This window comes from Thunnus thynnus, chromosome 15 (genome assembly GCF_963924715.1).
Source record: "Thunnus thynnus chromosome 15, fThuThy2.1, whole genome shotgun sequence".
Taxonomy (NCBI): Eukaryota; Metazoa; Chordata; class Actinopteri; order Scombriformes; family Scombridae; genus Thunnus; species Thunnus thynnus.
The window spans coordinates 29,001,812-29,023,618 of record NC_089531.1 but is presented as its reverse complement, the minus strand read 5'-3'; the positions used below and the strand labels follow the sequence as shown (position 1 = coordinate 29,023,618).

The 21,807-nt window shown below is 39.2% G+C and overlaps 1 protein-coding gene across 1 annotated transcript in view; it reads left to right on the top strand.

Moving 5' to 3' along the window:
- Positions 1 to 21,807, top strand: part of thsd7aa (thrombospondin, type I, domain containing 7Aa) — a 174,251-nt gene that overhangs the window by 102,585 nt on the left and 49,859 nt on the right. Inside the window, exons 7-10 of the mRNA XM_067611663.1 lie at positions 9,537 to 9,731; positions 14,688 to 14,928; positions 18,902 to 19,017; positions 21,517 to 21,649. Of these exons, the coding sequence (XP_067467764.1) occupies positions 9,537 to 9,731; positions 14,688 to 14,928; positions 18,902 to 19,017; positions 21,517 to 21,649 (685 nt within the window). The remainder of the gene's footprint in view (positions 1 to 9,536; positions 9,732 to 14,687; positions 14,929 to 18,901; positions 19,018 to 21,516; positions 21,650 to 21,807) is intronic.

The window sequence follows — 21,807 nt, the reverse complement described above, 5'->3', positions numbered from 1 at the left end:
CGACAATTGCCCTGATTGAGCTCCTGTGGGAATGTCCTCCAGGAATATATCACCACAGGTAAACACAGTGTTCATCCCATTTCTTTCTCTGGGATTGGTTGGAAGCTAATGTCCAGGGCCGGGGCCCACTTGTTTTTACTTTCACCGGGTTTTCTTTTATGTCTCAGAGTTTGCAGCATCCAGGCGTGGGAAATGAAAGCATCATGTATGGCGTTTTTGCATAGCCAAAATGTTTGGCTTCAAAAGTTTTCACCTCACCTCAAGTCTCAGCAGCGGTAGTGCTGGTAAACTTGCTCACTGAGGGAGTTTTGCTATTAAAAACAGTTTGTCAAATAGAGTAAATGATAAGAGTGATCAGGACGCCACTCTTGCCTGACACTCAGCTTGACGCCATCTTTGTTCACATCTTTGCTCATTTCGGGTGATGTCATACCCTCTGGCTACGTCCATCTTTATGTACAGGCTATGCATCAGACACACATTATTATTCCATGCAGAATACTTTTACATTTCTTAAAACACATCTGGAGGGGACCTTTAAGTTCAAATGTTAAGTAAAGAAGAAATTTCCACATTCAGAGACATTATATGTTTTACACAGCCAGGCGCAGGTGTTTGGAACAGCAAATGTAACAGCATTGATGAAGTGGCTCTGTTGAGCCTATAAGCTAATTACCAGATAAGTGTAGATGTTTCTGCGTTGTTTGGAGCTTGTGTTCAGTGCGTTGTGGGTCAGTTTACTCAGCTCTGATTGCTGCGGAGACGCTTGGCCTCACTTTGAACCAACACTCTGTAGGCCTTATAGCCTTGGCCCGCTGCCCAACATTGTAATTGCTGTATTTGTTGTAGGGAGATATTCCTTTATTGTTTGTGCTATTCTAAGCAAGTTCATTGTGTTCCTGTGTGTGTGTGTGTAGCTGCTTTCCCCTCGGCTCCAGCACAGGCGACCAGCCAAAATTGTGCTGGAAGAGAATGTGAGGCACCAGGAGATCAGTCCTGGCACTGCCTGAGGGAGTTCTCTCTCTCTCACACACACACACACACAAACGTACACACACATATACACACTTTCTGACCTGAGGACGAAGCAACTGCTTTCTTGTTCATCCGTTACTATACCAGAGAAACAGCAGGTAGTCATGGTGGTGTCTGTAACGCTGTTTAGCATCGAAAAGAGCAGTTCTTTTCACATACTGCTCTTTGTCTCTGTGGCACAGAAGCAGCTTCCCTCACTTGTCTTTCCAAGTCATGCACACCTACTCACAGTGTTGGTGTAGCTGCTTTGAAAGTCTCACAAGCTCTCAATTTCTTCACATGGGAAGCAGCTGAACAACAGAAGAGCTTCCCTGAAGAGAAACAAGAGTTAAAACCGACTCTCTACATCTGAAGTTAAAGAGAAAAAGTAGTTCAAGATGCTACATCTGACTTACGACGTCACATGTCAGCAAAAAGTAACAGCAATAACAAAAGTGTCTGACATTAGATATGAAGTCCAAAGGTTCTGACTGTGTTTTTAAAGGCCACACTTCTACTGCCGCAAAGTAGAGTGAAACTTTATTTCTGTGTAGCTGCATCTTAAAGTTGAACTTTTTGCTGGGTGTTGAATGTCAACATCTATCACATATATGACATTTGACTCTATATGTTAAACAAAAGTCTACAGTTTTTTTCTGATTTAAACATTTAGGTTTGTCTGTTAATTGTTGTATACCTACCTTACCGACTCTTTATGTGCTATGCATTATTTCTCTTGGGTTAGAACTATTGCTGTTATAGTCCTGGACAGCCCCATGAGACTGTGGATGTAACATTATGCAAATAAACTTGAATTTTGGCATATAAAATGGAAATGAAGGAGATGAAGCCAGTGACACAACAAAAAATTCATGGAACCTTTATAAGGTCAGTGTTACTGAAAACTATTTATAACATTGTGTGTGTCATCGTAAATCATTTTCAAGTAAGACAACAGATCTACCAGAAACAAATTCATGGAGCAGTATCTGCCAGCCTCTCCACTATGTTTTACATCATGTGCCAGTGGGTCCAATTAGAATGAAATTCTGCTGGACTTTTATACTTCTAGCATGAATGCAGCTCGAACTTTCAGAGCAGCTGCTAACAGCAGTGAAAGGAATAATATTGCATTGAAAAATAACTGGATATGTGTTTCTTGTCTTTAGGGAAGGGTGGGACCAATTGGGAATGTGGGAAATATTTCACATCTTTGATTTCTGTTCATTGTTGTTAATCGGAGTCTAACTTGCCTGAATCAAAGAAATGCTAAAAGCCATCATTCTTGCAGATTCTCTGAGGCTTTCTGAGGAAAAGTAAACATTTATTTTGGTGAAGCAGCGTACCTTGAGAGAATTGTTCCAATGCATTTTTAATTGAGTTTTTTGTGTGTGTGTGTGTGTGTGTGGGGGGGGGATGTAAGGATCAGACGATGTAGCCTGCTGGGGAAATGTTGTATCATTCAGTTAATGAAGGGTCAGGGAAAAGCTGAGTCATTTGCTAACTATGAGGGGGGAAAAAAAGACAAAAAAGCTGAGACAGTTTGGCCTGAAAAGTCAATGATAATGAAGATGTAGCTGCTATAATACACAGCGATTATAGATGACAGTGAATGATGTGTATGGATTTGTATCTCTATCATTCCATAAGTTGGTGAACTGAAAAATGTTGGAACTCACTCTGCATTAATGAATCAATTATGACCTGAATATTGTAATTTCATCCAAACTTTTTTGTTCTTTTTTTCCTATCAAAATGGTGTGTGCATATGCATATGTGTGTGAGTGTTTGTGTGTGTGTGTGTGTGTGTGTGTGTGTGTGTGTGTGTGTGTAGGAATAGGGCAATTATGAGTAGATTCCTGAACCATCACACAGTAGCTGCTAATGAGAGCTCTGGGGAGAACGAGAGAGAGACAGAGAGAGAGAGAGAGAGATGGGGGTTGTTCATCAGTTTCCATATTATACTCATAATCAAGGTCCCCATTCACAGGCTGCAGTGTGCCATGTTGTTGCAGTGGCAGTGATTACCATCTTCCTCATCCTAAAATGACTTCTTTTCTACTACTAATTATCTTTTCTCTCTTTCGCTTGAAAAATTAAAAGAATATTGTCCTTGAAAGGTCATTTATTATGAAGTAGTAGAACATACCAACACTGTGAAGGGGTTCAGTTCAGAGTAGACGTGCTGAACCTGCCATTTGCTAGAATTTATCCCCATGGTGTTCATATTAGTTAAGAACAAAATACAAATTGTAGAGTATTATAGCCGCAGGCAATAATATCGCAGCAGCAGCTATTGTAGCCATTTAATTATGAGGGAAAAAAGGAATGAACATTCTTAGAATAAGTGGTTTCTCATATTTCACATGATAAAAGTGAAATATTCATGACACATTTACTCAGGCCATATTCATTATCTTACAGAATGGTGTAGGTTTACCATGTTTCACGTTCAATGTGATGAATTTGGGCTTACTTCAGCAAACCAAAATGCTTAAAAGGAAAAAAAAGGTAGAATTTGAATGATGTCGCAACTTTTGCTAAATAACAGTAAATTCTATGGAGCTCCTGAAAGGCAATTATGAGAAAAGGTTTTTTTGGAACTACTTTTGCGTTCCCTCGCATTAAGCATTGCATTTCCTCAGAAGACTTTTGTGCTACCTTTCAATAGTTTTTGTCATTCCTCTGATCTACAGCATAATTCCACCAAAGCTCAACCACTGGCTGTGACTGCTGCCTATGCCTGGCTGTGCTTTATGACTATGGCTAGAGCTATGGCTGAGGCTGTGAATCTGGCTATGGCTATGGCTATGTTTATTTCAAAGGCTAGGACTGTAACTGTGGCTGTGACAACATACTTTTTACAACACCTATAAAGACTTGTCTTCACAGGAGTCATTTCAACCACGTTTTTTGTATCTGTCTCACATGTGTCTGATGGACCAAATATGCTTCTATTTACATCAGTCCAGCTGTCTACACATGCCATAGCATGTAACATAATTACACATGTAACCACAACCCAAAGTGTATTTTAAAGCTTCAAGTCTATGCTATGCATGTAGCCACAGTGACTGTGTATTGGGTCCTGGGCACTGACCTACAATGTGCCTGAACACATCCTGTGTAAATACTGGCAGAGGCTTACTGGCTTACTCACTACACACCCATGTAGACATACAGTAAGAAAGTAATATTAGCCAAAAGGACAGTGTAAAGCCTTTCACCAGAACCCTGTGCTTCTATCTGATGTGATGTGTTATCATATACTACAGGAGTTCAGGAATGGCTTCACTATGAAGCTCAGCCAACACAACCACGTGAATTCATACACAGATGCAACCCTTGCATGTAGTTAGGTACACCCATTAAAGCCTTGGCAACCATAGTTATAATCACAGCTACAGGCAGGGCCATACCGTTGCCCTAGTCTGTCCCATCCATACATTAAACCTAACCCTAACAGAGGACAGGTACAGAGAACTTGCCTTCCACTATTTATATTCACATTAGCTGCAATAACACGGACTGAGTAGCCTACTATTACATTAGCAAAAAGCAGCCAGAGCAGGGGAGCACCCACTTTGCTATGGTCACAGCCAGTGATTGTGGCTGCTTTGGTAGTTTTGGCTTATTCTGGGAATGCAAAAAGTATTGTGAAATAGTAAAAGTAATAAAAAAAAATCCACTGTGACCTTTCAATTCTCCATAGACTTTCAATAGGTGTCAGTTTATGAAATATCAGGCCCACAATTATGACAAACTTGCAAAGCCATAGCATGTATGATGGATTTTTACAAGATTTGTTTTTTCCAGTCATTGTGGTATCTCCATAAGAAAATGGAGCCATGTATGTACCAGACAGCTGTGCAAAATCTTGTTTTTGTTGTTCATTGGAAAGCGGAAGAAATCTGAAGAAATAATGCCATCAAAAATAAATACAATTTTTTCAATTAGTATCAGTCCAGGCTCTGAAGTGGACGCATTCAAGATCAAGAAGAAATATCCTAAAGTATCACTTATCTCCATCTTTTGCCTCTTCCATAATCCTAGAGTGTTCTTTATTATCAGGATCCATTTAAATGCAGTTTCAGCCCCAGTGATAAAAGGAAAAACAGCTCAAGGTGACCTCATCTTCATCTTTCTTTCTTTCTTTCCTTCCATCTTCTGAGAGGCTCTCAGCTAAAGAGCAGTGGGCTTCCTTTTATGGCACCCTGTTGAATCAGACTTATTGCTAAATTAGATTAGCACAGCCTGCTCCACACAGTCAGCTTGGATTTAGTCTGCCTTTCTTCCCCATTACCTCTGACTGCATGAGAGGCAATCTCCCCCGGATGTTGCAGAATTGAATAGAGGAGATGTCAACCTCCGTCTGGTACATTTCTATCAACAGAGGTTCAGACAGAGGTTTGACTTGTCTGATGTGTGTAATGTTAAAAAGAAAATTGTCCCTTTGATCGCTTCAATTGCTTGCTGAGCTCAGGGTGAACTGATATCACTTCAGCTTCTCAGATCTGTGAGTTTAGGGGAATGATTTTGAACACCATGAGGAACAGCAGAGGAGAAAGGTGCTTTATCTCAAACACTTCCTTCCTGCTATGCTACAAGGCCTCTTTTGATATGACATTCATTTATGCTGAAAATCATTTGTTTCTGTAAAGGTGACATTTTTTGTTACTCGGCAATCCAGTCTATTCCTGGAAGGCATTTTAGCTGTGGATGTAATACTGTAGCTTCATGCTTCAGGAATGGGTGCTCATTGGATAATCTTGTGGGAAAACCAACCAAAATCAATGCCTTCCAACCCATATAATAAAACAGATTGTTTGTCATTGCCCTTCAAGAAAACAGTATGAGTGTTTTCTGATCTTGTGCCCCTTTCATCAGGACAATATCTATCGTCATTTCCTTCCAGAACAACTCATATGACCCTCACAAAAAAATGTCTGATCTTCCACTGTTTTAAGGTTTGGTTAAAGTTCGGCAACTAAAACTTCAACAACAAATACTGTAAATAGGTAAACCATGGTCATGGTTACAAAGAATCACTTGATTAATGTTAAAGATCGTGGCCATGGTTGAAAGAATTGATGAAAAAACAGTAACACCTGCACATGGACTCCAAATCCAAAATTTTTCTAAATGAATAAGGTTTGATTCCAGTTGGATCTTCATCAGATCAAAAATAACCAAACTTTACTATTTTGACCTGATGAAGATCCACTGTAGATCCACAGTCCTAGTCAGGTCTTTATCTGAAATCAGTTTAAATACAATAGAAATAGATTTGAATACATTTAAAGGATAAAGCTAGTGATTTTCTATATTTTTCCTATTGTCAACAAATCTCATATGCAGAGTCAAACTAACAATCAATTCTTCCTATACACCATTGCACTGGGTGACATGTTACTTCTCCCCAAAGGCAATGGTTATGTTGGTGTGTTTAGAAACTGCTCCAAAGACATTGTAGCGCCTTATATGACACCACTGCACATGCACAGGAACACGGCTCTGTTTATAGAGCTTTGCTAGCTTACATGCTACATATCACAACCTTTTGACTTTGCGCAACGTTGTAAATTTCTCAAAGAGGTACACAGTACAAAGTCAAGAGGGTTAAATTTGTATATAGGTTGTTTACAGATGGAACATTTTTCCTAATGGTGTTATTAAAGGGTCATTGTCACAAGAAACATCAGGATTGATCCTCTGGGCACCAGTAGTATTCACCAAATTTAATGACAAACAGATCGGTAGTTGTTGGGATATCTCAATCTGTACTTAAGAGTTGAATGGATTTAAATATAATCTCAAAGATGAGCATGTTAAAAACATGTACAGTGTGTACTGTTAATGGTCTCTGGAAGTCTGACTCTGCTCATTGTTGGTATATGGGCCAGGGTAAACTGGCACAGGTGTGTTAAATCATCAAGTCCCTAGTGGCAATGCTGCCACTAAGAAAAGACATCATGAAACCCATCAGTGTCACACTGACACTTTAATGATTTCCTCCTGCACCTATCACATGGAAGTTTTCTATTACCCCTGTCAGGGCTCCATACATCCCCCATCTCCAACGCCACCCTACCCCCACAGCCATGTGGCATCCCTCAGAGTTTCTCTTGACTGGCCTCTTATTGATGTCTTGTTGTCTCCTTCTGATGAAAATGGATCTGTTTTTTCCCCGGGGTCCCAGACATGTCATTCGACTCACTGGTCGCCATTCTTCCTTCCCTTCACAATGAGATTTTCACAGATATGGTCCTCAGGACAGGATGGGATGGAATGGAATAGGATGAGGGGAGTAAGGAGAGTGAGGACAGCCTGCAGATCTCGATCAATATAGGCCGCATTAGCAACTCAGCACCCCCACTCGTCCAAAAACAAATCCACCAAACGACCTCAAATGTAAACCAATATACCTTCTCAGACATCCATTTCCCTTAAGCCATTTAGGACAATCTGTATTTAAGAACGTAATCGTCCTGCAACTCAAGCTTAACCTCCAAGGCTCCAGTGACAGACCTGAGCTGTTCTGTAAAGAAATTAAAAACTTTGACATTAATTCAGCCAACACCTCTAAATTAATTAACACTTTGTATCCATTTTGTTTCTTCGCAAAGTGTATGAGCACAACTTCCCAAAGTCTTGTCATCACAGTGATGTTTCCAGTTGAATCTGAAAACCTGGAAGAACAAGTCCCCTAAACTAATCAACAAAATATGTCCTCAGCATTTATTGATCTTGGGCCTCAATCGACAGGATTATATAGGTACGATTAGGTAAGATTCATGCCCTCCATTACTTACAAATCATTGGTACAAAAATGATTTATTTGACTGTTTCTGATTTGCCACCACTACACCCAAGATTTGCTTAGATTTAGGCAATATAAAATGCATTAAAATTATTCATAAGGTACTTGACTGTATAATTTATTTATTGAAGTGATTGAAAAATTATGCAAACACATTAAGGATTAGACTGCTTACAGTATGTTCTGTATGTACGTATGTGTCAAAGATTGTTATATTTTGGGCTCTTTTGGGCTTTTCTACCCATACAAATGTACAAAATATGTGTGTCCATTTTTTTTTTATAAATGCAAGAAAATTATCCTCTTTTGAAATGAAGATTCACGATGTATCATTTCACTGTCACATGGAAAGAGCCCAATGGAAGATATATTGCCCTACATACTCCCCACAGACACATGTGATTTTGAAATGAGCATGTTTCTGTGCATGCAGCTTGTATGGTTACGAATCAAGGCATTATTTTAATATGCACAACTTCATTGTTGAAAAAGCTGGTATTCATTCATAAGGACATGAATATTTCCTTTTGGTTTGTCTATTGTGTGTGCACAAGAAGCAATGCTCCTATCCTTTCTTCATTGATTTTGTTCTTCTTTGGGGGTGAAATAGAACTAGGAGTAAAGGTGTCTTTTGGAACCTTCCAAAACAGACAATCATGGCCACCTCACACAGTGATTGATCAAATCACTGCATACTACTTTTACATCTCCACACAAAAGTATGCAGGATTCAATTATCCCCATTTATCATATATGATTCATCATTATCCCCCCCCCTTCCTCTCTGTGAGAGCAGGCTTTTTGACCCACAGCCATAGACTCTTTTACCTTTCAATTTGGTCAAATGACACCTTTATAAACTGTTTTGTGTCAAGCATGCCTTAACTTTTCCTGTTGGATCTCCGCTACTATGTAATATATACTAAGTTTTTCAAACTAAACAACAAAATATATGTTTCCTATTTACAAATGACCCACATTAGGATTTTCTAACCTTATCAGTGCTTTTTCAAAATGTATAAAGTCAGCCTTATGGTTAGGGTTTGGTTAGGTTTAGGCACACAAAAACTCCTTGGTAAGGGTTAGGCAAAGATGGTGGTTTAGTTTAAAAACTCGGTTAGGGTTAGGGAGAGGTTGTAGTCATGGTTAAAAGAAACTGACATTGACGATGGTGAGAAATGGGAAACAAACAATCTCTCATGTCAAAGTTGCATGCTTTGTTGACCATCCCTCCACCCATCTATCTTGACCTCCTACTGACAAGGTTTTGCATTGCTGCAACAATTTCTTGCTACTTCCACCTTTGCTCCTTGATAGACAGTAGTCATGATTCACACAGCTACTCGAGGTCTTTGTCAGTAAAATGTAATATTTAGACATTTGAACAAATGACTGATGGCTTTCATTTTGCTTGTCTTGCAAGTAACATGCAATATGCTTCATTTGCACTTAATTTACTATGGCACAGCTATATGGGTGAGACTGTCCTCCCAAGAAAAACAACACAATAGGTCGTAATGTCAGTTGCCCAAAAATGACCTGTTTAATTTGGGAGACTTGCAACTTTGCAACCATTTTTTGAGTTAATATTGGGAATATGAAGCACATTTAACCTTTCAACACTTTTTCTCATAGTTTTACTTGGATTACCCAAAAAGCCTGACACTTTTTAGTACTCAACATGTGCCTTTTTTGCATCCAGGTGAATATGTGGAGAGGCAGCTCTGCCGTGATGCCATCCTGCCCATGCCAGCCATCTGTGAGGTGCCTTGCCCAAAGGACTGTGCCCTGAGCCCCTGGACTCCCTGGTCTCTCTGCTCTCACACCTGCTCTGGAAAAAACACAGAGGGCAAGCAGACCAGAGCTCGCTCAATCCTGGCCTATAACGCAGGAGAAGGTAGGAACTGCTAGGTCCTGCACTAAGAGAACAAAGCAGCATGGGACACACTGGTAGAGTTAGAAAGATTTATCTCTGTAGGACAGATTCTTTAATTAATTAGGAATCAGCCAGCTATCCAAAAAGATCAGTATTTATCGTCACAAACCTATGGTCTAATAGCTCAGAGTGGTTCTTGTACCACTGTTAAAATCCCAGTCCCCACTGTATTTCTCATTTGCCTCTCCCCCTTATATACTGCAAGAGAAATGTCAAAGTGAAATGAATTATTCTGTGTGTTCCTCTGCAGCGACTGCAAAAGTTGTGGCGTGGGTTACTGTGATGCAGGGTAAGAAGTGACTGGAGGGATAACAAGCCCACAGCACTGCTGCAAGACTAAAGCTCAGTGTTTATATTCACATTGTCAAACTTTATTGTATAATATGTTCCTGCCTTTAAAAATTCACAAGGGTTCTGCATTTACCTCTCTTCAAGGTCCTTCCCTGCTGTCATTGGTCCGTCCAATCTTTGGTACATTCATTTTTGATGTTGTAAGATGACGGTTGTCACCCGAGTGATTTTTGCTGATGTACAGTAGTGCATAGTCTCCATATGTTTAATTAGAAGGGAATAGAAATGTGGCTACCTTGATGTTATCTCTTTCCCCAGATCTGCACGCCCAGCAAAATCCCTGTGCTTTTAGAATAGAAAAAAGCTCTTACACCCTAGTCGTAGTAATGACTATTGCTTAGTATTAAATGTTTCAAACCCCAAGGTGTGTAGTGGGTATCTAAATGGTGCTGGCATGATACAGAAGTGAGTGCCTCTGGGTTAAAGCCCAACCCTCCGAACTGCCAATCCTACTGTGAGAATCAAGCCATTCTCACCAAACCTCGTTATGAGAAAAAACGGGAGGCTGCACAGATGGTTAGTGTCTGGCTTGGCAGAGCATCCTAATTTTATCTTTTATGGCCCCGCTATCATTTTAACAGCTCTTGTCGTCTCACTTCTGGACCACATTGAGTGACATGCTGTCTTTGGCATATTCACAACAACACAGCATCCATACTGGAGTAAGGAGATACCTCATACATAATGGATTTCAGTGTGAATGGATACTCCCACCCCATCAACCATGCTGGGCTTCACGAGGAAGTCCGTGCCAGAACACGATGCAGGCCGCATGCTGTGCCTTGTTTATTAGCTTTCCTAGTATTTAGGAGGCAGACAGTGCTGCAGTGTTAGATGGATGACAAGCACACAGACAGAGCATGGAGCCAGACAGGTTGATGTTGTGTGTACTGAATGAAGCGTCAAGTCACATAGACCTTTCCCGGCCATCAGCTATAGTACACTGAGACAGGATGGAAAGGGCCTCAGTATTCAGCATGGGTCACAAAGTAGAGTAGGGAGTAGTGGAGTAATTAAAGAGGATTAAAGTACAAGATGCTCCCTTTACAAGATTTAAATCTGTCTTCAGCTGAGATTTGGAGTTAGCTGCCGTAAAGCTGCTCTATGTAAGAGTTTTAATAAAGTCCAGCTTTCTTATACACTTTGAGGAGATAGGATATGTTCATTCAGAACCTTTCTCAATGAAGATGATTTTTTTTTTTTTACACGTAACAGTGCTATGAAGTTATTTTCTTGAGATGATGTTTAATTCAAAATCTTTTAAAAACCTCGGTCATAGTTTTTGACCATCATTCCTATCAGTTATGATCTATTTTTGCAAGTCCATGGGGCTCCCCAGACACAGACAGGTTAAATCAGTCAGGTTACCAGTAAACCATTTATTTGAACTACTAATTTGTAATAGAAAATAAAGCTCAGTTATTTGTCTTCTGATTACAAGTCTCACCAGACAGCAGGTATTTTATTTATATGAATGTGCCACAGCCCAGTTTACTCCAGTGGACATCCAATTTGTGCTATTTGTCTTCCTAGTCCATGGAGACTGTAACCACTTGAGTATAATTTCTATTGACTGAAACATTGCGGCCGATGAACTTTGGACTGACCCAGGGTAGCTTTCGCCAACCGTAACTCCCCCTCAAACCACACATTTATGTTTTTTATATTTCTGTTTGTTATGCATTAAATAAATAAAATACCATGCGTTCATTTGTGAGCTTTAGAGATATAGGCACAGCTAGCTGTTTAATCACCTGCCAGCTTCAGCTCCGTACCTCATGCACAGACATGGCAGTGGTATCTAACTCTTAGAAGAAAGCAAATAGATGTATTTTCCAAAATTGAATTACAGTATTTCTTTAAGATTATATGTAAGTCTTCTAGGGAAAAATGTAGATGTTTAAGCAGAATAGTAAAAGAATAGTTAAGTAAAAGATACAGACTGCAATGAACCATTAGCTGTACAATCACGCTGACACACTCACACTGAACACTAATGTAAGTATCTAGGTAGCGTGTTGGTACAAGCTAATTATTCAGGTCAAGATAAACATTGAGAATGACAGGAGGGATTATGGCCTGACAAGATAGAGTTGAGTAAATAACTTAATTATCCACACAGAAAATGTGAAGGCAATGATGACGATAGAGTGTAGACTGTTAAAGAATTGTCTAATATATAGACAAGACAGCAAATGTGACATAGCTAATCTGCCACTGTTTGAGCTGTGCATTTTTCTAATAAGTGTTGAGTTTAATTGGTAGCACTTAAATATTTATCAGCTCACTATTTAATTAGCCAATGAAGCAATAATGATGTGTCCTTCTAGGTATTAATGAGCTCTGAGTCTGATAAATGACTGGCCCTGATGAAATCCAATAATATCTTTTATAAATGACCCTGTGAAGGACATTACATAGAGGTCAGCCTGTCTGAGGCTTTCTCATGTCCAATTCAGAGGCTCTATCACTGACTGGAAGACGTCGTTCAATGACTTCTGAGGCGCTAATGACTGACCTTCTCCTCAGGGGTTCTCTTTTCCCAAGGTGATGGTGGCTGCTAATGACAAGGTTTTGTGGTGAACAGGTCACATGGTGTGCACACCCCACCTGGGTCCATATCCGGGCTTCTGACTCTGTATAGACATTCTGCCCCCTGGGCCATCTCATCTCTGTCAATCCTGCCGACTGGCCGGGCCCCTAGAGACCCCATGGTTTATCTCTCATGCTGCCTCAGCTTTGTTTGTTTGCCAACAAGTCATGGGAAAATCAAAGCTAAAAGCTAATCTATAGCTCTGCACAGTTCCCATTATCTCTGATTGAGATGCTGTAGGTTGCTCCTGTTTATCCAAACACACTGCACTTTGATGTGGTGTTGGGTTTATATATTTGTTCTCTCATAAAAAGAGAGAAATGGAACCTGATAAATGTGCAAATTGTCATGCAATAATGCAATTTTAAGTGGCAATGTACAAATTCCTCTTTTAATTTTTGTTTCCATCTTTGGTCAGCTACACTGCAGACATCAGTATAAAGTCAGGCATTATGCTCCATTATTATTATTTCCTTGCATTTTCTATTGATGTAGCCTGATTTTTTGCATATGGTTCTCTTGGCTTTGTCCAGACAAGTTGGCGCTCACTCTTACTAACTGCCCAGTTATTTGTCTACTGATTCCAAGCAAAAGTCCCACCAGACAGCAGGTGTTTTATTTAATATGAATGTACTACAGCCCAGTTTACTGCTTACAAAGTGAACATCCAATTTGTGCTCTTTGTCTTCCTAGTCTATAAAGACTGCAACCACTTAAAATTTATATTGACTGAAAGATTTATATTTATAACACTGTAAGGTGTTTATGTATACACTTCATAGTGCACACATAAATCTTAATATATTAGTAATAGTAAGTGTGATGGACTCGAAGTCCCTCTATTTAGCATTTAAAAGCAGTGTATAAAAAGTTAATAAATAGTTTATAACATACTAATGTAGTCAGAAGCAGATATAGGTGTTTATTAATGTAGTGTATTTGTCAACAACTATAACTTCTGTGGATGCTGCTGTATAAACAGATAAGGAGTGACTATAATTAAACACAGTTGTAATAATATAAAATATGTCATTGTAGAAGTTATAACTGCTAATAAATACTAAACATTAATAAATACTTAAAATGTTTTATTTAATATTTATATGATGCTTACAAATTCTAAATAGGGGAAGTTAAAGTAAAGTGTTACCCAAAATAAATATTTACAGAGAGGCACAAGTTATAAACAAGATTAAACAAATATGCCCTTAAAAGTTCCCACATTTTCCTTTGATTGGAGATAGACATATCATGAAGACAGGCCATTAGAGCTCTATATATACAGAGCAAACTTTAAAATCAATTCTAAAAGACACTGGAAGCCAGTGCAGCCTGGCTAGAGTGCACATGCCAACTGGTATGTTGGCATTTCCTGGTATCCATTGCGCTTAAAGTTCTTGGCGAACCCTCAGACTAGTGCAGCCTGTGGAGTGAGACTCTTTACTTGACTGTTAGTGTGTGCTCCTCATCGTGTCCAGCTATTAAAGGCAAGCATCCTTGTACAGTAATATTGCTACGTATTATCAGCTCAGCATGCTAGTTTCTATCTACCTTTATCACCAATTCTAGTCAACTTCAGAAAAGCTACAGCAAATGATTTCTTTCTTCTTTTTTTGGTCTTCTTGTTTTGGTCTCATATAAACATTAGAGAAACATTATCACTTTAGCAATGGTACTAATTTCCAGTTGGCATTGGTTGATGTATTTTGCACAAGTTTACTCTCCTCTTGGCAAAACAATCGACTAAAAGCCAAGAGTCAAGACCAAGTCTAAATGGAGCCATGACCGAGAACTCATCCAAGATAATAGACTTCTAACAGACTTTTTGAGTCACTTGGATCTTAGACCAGACTACCCATTTGTATCCAAAAGCTCTAATGAAGTTTCCTATGTCAGTGTTGAGGTAAGGGTTGAGTTTTTGTCAGTATTACAGCTACAACATTGACACTGGTTTATGTGCCAATATTTCTCAGGTGGAATCCAATGTCCCAACATAAGTGCCCTGCAGGAGGTGAGGAGCTGCAACGACCATCCCTGCACTGTCTACCACTGGCAGACTGGCCCATGGGGGCAGTGCATAGAGGACTCCTCCATCCCAGCCACCAACACGTCTGTGGGCCGAACACGTGGTGATGATGCCTCCTGCTCAGTGGGGATGCAAACCCGTAAAGTCATCTGTGTCCGGGTCAATGTGGGCCAGGTTCCTCCCAAAAAGTAAGATTCCCCATAATTACACATTTTAGAGTTTAAGCGGGATCTCATCTCTGTTACGTATACTGTAAAACAGGATTATTCAATTGATGTCCATGTTATTACTACCATATACTTTATGCTCACAGTTATGGTGGAAAGCAAAATCTCCCTTCCAAGGCTCAGATTACATGAAACTCTGTTGGTTAAATCATTAATACAAAAGAGCAACTGTGTTAAAAAGAATAAGAATTAATTGATTAAACATCAATGGTTAAAGAAGAGAGGTTAACCATGACTTCTGAGGAGCACTTCAAGAGAAAAATATCAAATCACTGAGATTAAAACTTCTTTGTCATTACATGAGCTCCTGCTGTTTCTCTGAAGCTAAAGATTACACTTGGTAGAAACCTGACAAAACATTCAGCAGTTTAAAATTTCATTTTCAGTATCTGGGTCAATTTTGGATGAATTTGCCAATTGTGGCAACATGCTTTGTTCCCAATTCCAACAGGTTTTGAATTTGCTACTGCTCTGCTTCATGACTGACTGGCTTCTTCTCTACTGGCAACAGTGAATTAGGTTCATGGGTATTGTAGAGGCATCAACCATACCAAATTGATGAGAAAATAAACTTTTTGTGAGGTCTCCTTAACAATCATTTGTCTTTTTAACTTATAATGATGAAAAAAAATAATAATGAAAAAATGGGTGAAAGCACATTTTCAAATAAATGAATGATAATTGACTTTTTATCACATATTCTGATTCTACACATATGTGCATTAAGATATGGTTTGTGTCTTGTGATTCAAAAGTCTATCTTGAGTAAAAGTAAAGGATTCTATAAATGAAGTAAAACAAAATAGCAAGGTTAGCATGTGGAATGTTAGCCTGGTTCAAGAGCCTTGTATCACCACCCACGTCTCCTAGTCGAGTAAAGCTTTAATGTCCCAGAGGGGTAGTTTGGCTCAGAGGCAGCAGTCAGTAAGAATAAATGCAGAGAAATACCACAACAGAAAAAAACAAAAATCAATACAAAGAAAAACACAAGCACACAAACTTAATGCCACTGTTACTGTTGTCATTCTCACATGTCACTAAAACCATCCAGAGAAAGCAGTGAGAAAAAGGAAACTGAGGGACACCCTGTCACATCCACAGCTGGTAACAGGATTAAGAATGGGGACGTCTTCCTCCTACATAGTGAGCTTCCTGGTTACATCCATTAAAAATAGCAATAGGAGAAATTACCATAAAAATGGTGAAAAGCGAGATTGACATAGTTTTACCAGTTGTTGTACAACTATGTATGAATTAACAACGCTTGAATCTACATATTACCTTGATTGTTGTACACAATGTCAGACAGAAAGAAAGAAGTGACATGAAATGGCAGTTCTTTATTATCGGGGTTGGCTGAAAAATTAATATTGCTGAAGTTTAACCCTTATGCAGATGTAAGAGTAGTCTTTACAAACTCAGTCAAATCTGCACAGCATGACGGTATAGTTGTTCTACACCCTTACTGATAACTCCTCAGGTGGTGACATAATTAACAGTGCTTCAGGACTAACACTTTCATTTGTATAACTGAAAGACAGCCTTTGTTATTGGTTGCAGACTTTGTTTGCACATGGCACATTGTGCCGTTTAGTCTCCTGGTTAGTCTGTTGTTGCTTGTGTCTGGCAGAGGTGTTAGCTGATGAGCTGCTGGCCAACTGTTTTAAGCATCTGGGTCTGTTTCCCCCCTGAAGGCATCTGCTGGGAACATGAATTATCTATTTATTTATTCAACAGAGTGGGAGCATTATTCTGGCAGCAGAGCAGCACTACGCAGGCAAACCCCGCTAGCCCCCATGCTGTGTATGGAAATTAATCTCACTTTTTATTCCTGCACTTACTCCTAAACCTACTGTTACATGCTGAGCAGTGAGCCTTCTGCCTTGGGACACACTTTTACATCAATGGAGAGATGGGCACCCGGTTTCACCAGCAGCACCAGCTGTGACCAGGATGTGAAGACTGCTGCCAGTACACACAAAGTGGCAATAGGGCATTCTAATGCATTAGCATGATAGCATAAATGAAAGATACATTAGGCTATTAATTAGGTATGTATGTCTTGCTTTGTAAAAGACACCTTGTTGACCAGTATGTGTGCATATCAGGTGCTTGGTATTTTCTTGCAAAAATGTATCTTGCAATGGGAATTCTCAGCAAAGCTAATTTTGGGGTTGATTCTTTGAAAACAATGCTACTAGTCTATGGGGAAGTGATTTTCATGATTTGGAGGAGGGTTATAGTTGATAAAAGTAACCCTGTCAACACACAAGAAAAATGATAAACCCCAGAGTAAGTACAGTGTGTACAGTAAGGTTAAGGAAGGTTAGTGATTACAGTTAACAAAAAAATTAACATTAATGCCACGTCTGTGACAGATCACAATCCCCAGTCTCCTGCATGAAAGTCTGACATTCTTCATGTCAATCCACCACCCAGACCTTCACACCTTTACTTTTTGCTACACTATTTTCTACATCAGCACTGAACATTGGCACTTGATGTAAATCTTGAGGACAGTTGGAGATGTGATGCATAGCATTTTCAACATAATTTTATCATTGTGACTGCGACATGTGGAAAATTACCATAAACAACTCATATTTTTCTTCTCACAAAATATTTTTATGCTTGTGTTTCTCTCCTTGGGCATCTTTTTTGTCATTTTTCATCAGCTTTTTCTCTCCGTCTACTCATTCCACTCCAACCACTGCAGGATGTTGACAGTTTTAGCTCCATGTGCAAAGAAAAAATTGCACTAACTGCCATGATGCAATGTCAAATCAAATCATAACCATCTATAATACAACCTGGAGACTACAGACTACCCGTCTTCTGCACTGTGTTGGATACAGCACATATTCTGACACGTATACCTCAAAATGAATGTCATTGATTTATTCATGATAAAAACACAGTGAGCGCAGTTCATATTGGGATATTTTGTTTTGGCTCTGTATTACAGCACATCACATTTTATAACAAACAGACTATGAGGTTAGACTGCTTACAGGAAAAACAGCTTTAATTTGAAGGTATTTAACATTCAAATTGGCTGAATCATGTAGAAATTGTCCTTTTTGCAGAAATACATATATAATGTATTGTGATATCCTAACACTGTTAATATTTTAATTGAATTTGTTTACAGACCCAGTGAAATAAAAACAAAATTATCCCAAGTTCATAACATGTAACCCTGGGAAAATTGTTAACAAAAATTCCTCTCCAGTAAAATGGGAGCCAACCCATCACATTATATAAAACTGGCCCTGGAGTGTGTCTCATAGCCAAGCAGTGTCATCACAGTTGAAGTAGTCACTATTATGAGAGGGGAGAGAAGGCAAGAAAAGAGACAGTCAGCATAGGCGAAGTGGTGAAGAAAACAGATGAGGTAGGGTAGGGTTATGGTCAAATCCAGAAAGCAATAGTAGATTTGGTCAATGATGTGGCAGAAGTATCTGGTAAACCGAGGGTTAAGGTTAGGAAGCTGTACGGGGATAAGGTTGAAGTGACGACTGACGAGGGTTGACAATGACAGCAAAGCATGTATCCAGGAAAAATTAGGGTTAGGGTTAGATTGTGGTCATGTGTCCACTCCAGCCTCCACTCTACGTTTTGTGGCACTATAACAATGTTACATTACTTCAACCTTTGTTCCAGACAGAGAGGAGTCATAATTCAGTTGAACAAATGACTAATACTGTTCTTTTTCTGTAAAAGAACAGAAATCTTTCCCCCACTGCAGCAGTACACACACACACACATATAGCCGCAGTCTCACAAAAAGATTCAGTGCTTGAATCAGGCACATTGGGGAGCCTCCAAGCGAACTCCCAGCATGGCTCCTTTTGGCTCTGATCCAACACATCTCTATCAGATTTTCAAGGGTACTCTGTGTGTGTGTCTGAGCATGTCAATGATGTACTTTCAGATGTCCGGAGAGTCTGCGCCCAGACACCGTCAGGCCCTGCTTACTGCCATGCAAGAGAGATTGTATGGTCACCCCGTACAGCGACTGGAGCACCTGCCCATCAACATGTCAAGCAGGTATCTCCGACTCTTTATTGGCTTCAGTACAAAGAGTGAGGCTTTACAGGGTGCCACATAGGCCAAATGCAGCAGTATCAAGAGAGAAAATTCATTAAAGCTGGTGTATGACTGTGTTTCTCAGTTAATGAAGCATGCCAAATATGCTCATCATTATTTTAGCACCAGCAGCCAAATAATAAAATCATCATGCACACTGAGACGGAATAACAAAAATTCCAATTCTATTTGAGATGTGACATGTTTAATAGATGTTATGGAAATGCAATGTTTCCAACATAAAATGCTTCAGTGATCAGGGTTTCCCTGAGGACACTGGCTAGTGGAGGTGGAAGGCATCATGGGGAAAGGACTGACAGACATTTTATGCTTTTGTAAGGTATTACTTTGTAAAAGGGTAGACAATTACAGTGATGTTAGTAGAGGCCGTTGCCAATCCAGTGGGGGCTGCCCACAAAACTGCTGCAGGAAATCCTGATAGTGTTTGATAACTTGGAACCCATTTGCTGAACAAAAAACCATGTTAAGAGAGCTCCAAAACATTTCTCAGTTTAATTGATTGACATTTGTGTGACTGTGTTTGAGTTTTGCTATACATTTTGCCATAGTTATTTCCCAGAGGCATCTGCTGAACAAATCCTTAAATCTCTCTTTTATCCTCTATTTATACTGTATCTATTATCTTCTATTTATATTGCATCTACTGTATATACCGTATATCATCTGTTATTGTAGAAGTTCATTTAAAGTAATATACAAATTATAAGTTGGATGATGACTTACACTTTCCAAGTTTCCCATCAGCCATAATTAAACCTTCTTTTTAAAATTGTAGTAGTCACTTTAAAAATTATATGCAAATCTATTCTAATACCTGTCAGCACAGAACTTGAAGGAACAAGCGCACTGCTTGTATTAAACATTGGCAAGAACAAGTCATAAACACTAGCTCTAAACACAATCCTACAAAGCTAGACATGGTTAGTGGCTTGGTTGATTCCTACTGTCATCTTGAATTGTCCTGTAGGCTCATGATGTACAGTACTTTTTTATAACTCAGTCAAATTTGAACATATAGATGTTATACAGATGCTGCTGGAATCACTGTGACTTAGTCCTTCCTGTAATCCAATAATATTTGTCTGTACATTCATGGTTAGGGTACAAACTGGAACAGCTTGTAGCTTATGCAGCAGAAGGACTCACCAAAATTCACCAAAATGTAAAGAAATATAGGCTAAAAACCTGGGGCTAAGCTAACTGTCGTCACCACCAGTAATAAGGCTAAAATGTGTCAATATGAACCCTGACACTCCCCTTTATACATTCATATGTAGATATTTTACATATAATACATACAGGAAATAAATCTGTCCCACAACATTGTCACTGACATGCCAGTTAATGGCATTCCTGACTACCATAACCTAATTTGAAAATAATTATACCTAGATAAGACATGTAGTGACTATGTCAAACATCTGTAAATAAGGAGGTAAAGACCAAGCAAAAACAGCTAAGGGTTCAATGGGTTTAAAAGTATATCAACTGAAGGGAAGATGCTGGGGTTTCTTGCAATTTTGCACAATTTTGCACAACGTAAACGTAACTAAACATGATAACACCCAAGTAGGTTATTCTACTATTAATGTTAAGAGCAGCAAGGACAGTTAAGCTATATTTGTTTCTCTTCCAAATTTCCTTCATTGTTGTTTGGTTTAGTCAGAGTCCGCTGCAGACCTACTGTCCCTACCTATATATCATGAGATTTACCTGTGATATTCTGGGGACTTGTCCAGGGTGCACTTTGGGATAGGCTGTAGCCCCGACAACCTTGAACAGAAAAACAATTTCCTGATTTCCTGACTTGTAAATACATTGTGAGAGTATAGCCATCCATATTTCTGTCCCCTTTCCACCTGAAAGCTCTTTATTTTTGTATAATGTGCATTCTGTAAACCATCACAATTCTTCACAAATTAGTCTCCAACATGAATCACCAGTACACTGGCATTGTGAGAGCTGTAATGTGATCAGATAGTCCTGTTGATAGTCCTAGGCGTGGACTTCCTGTAAAGTCAATAACCTCACCACCAGTGGAAGTATATTGGATACCACAGAGAAAATGATAGAGGTGCTATTCAATATTCTACTTGATTGTATTAGCCTCCCCTTGAAGTGGCCACTTCCAGCAGAGGCTGAGCAGATAGACACAGTATATTACAGAAAAATGGAGATCAACTGGGCCTCATTACATTCTCTCTACATCGACATGTTTAATGAAATAAAGCATCCAAAAAAACACCTATTTCTAAAGTTCAAAGATCTGGGATGTGCTGGTGCTGGTGTGACTTATAGTTTCTTCTTTTGTATTTAATTGAGTTTACTCTGCTGCATTTTGTATTTTGCATTTATATTCAGTTACCATTATGAGGTGCTTGCTAAAACTAGGTACTAAAACTGATGTTTCGAAATGTGTTTTCATGTGGCTTCCCTTAGGTGGTAACACTAAGAAGAAGCAGTACAGGAAACGTATTGTCATCCAGCTACCGGCCAATGGGGGACAGGATTGTCCTGAGGTGCTGAACCAGGAGAGAGAGTGTGAGGCTCCATCTGTATGTCAAGGATACAGGTACCTGGTCATTTGTATCATAAACATCTACAAAAATGACTCCTCCTTGTAATTACAAGAAAGAGTTATGGGGACAAAGAATTACAGAAGGGTCTGGAAAATGTACCACAATAAAGAATAGGTAATTTAGGATACCTATTTAAATAATTGAATTAATA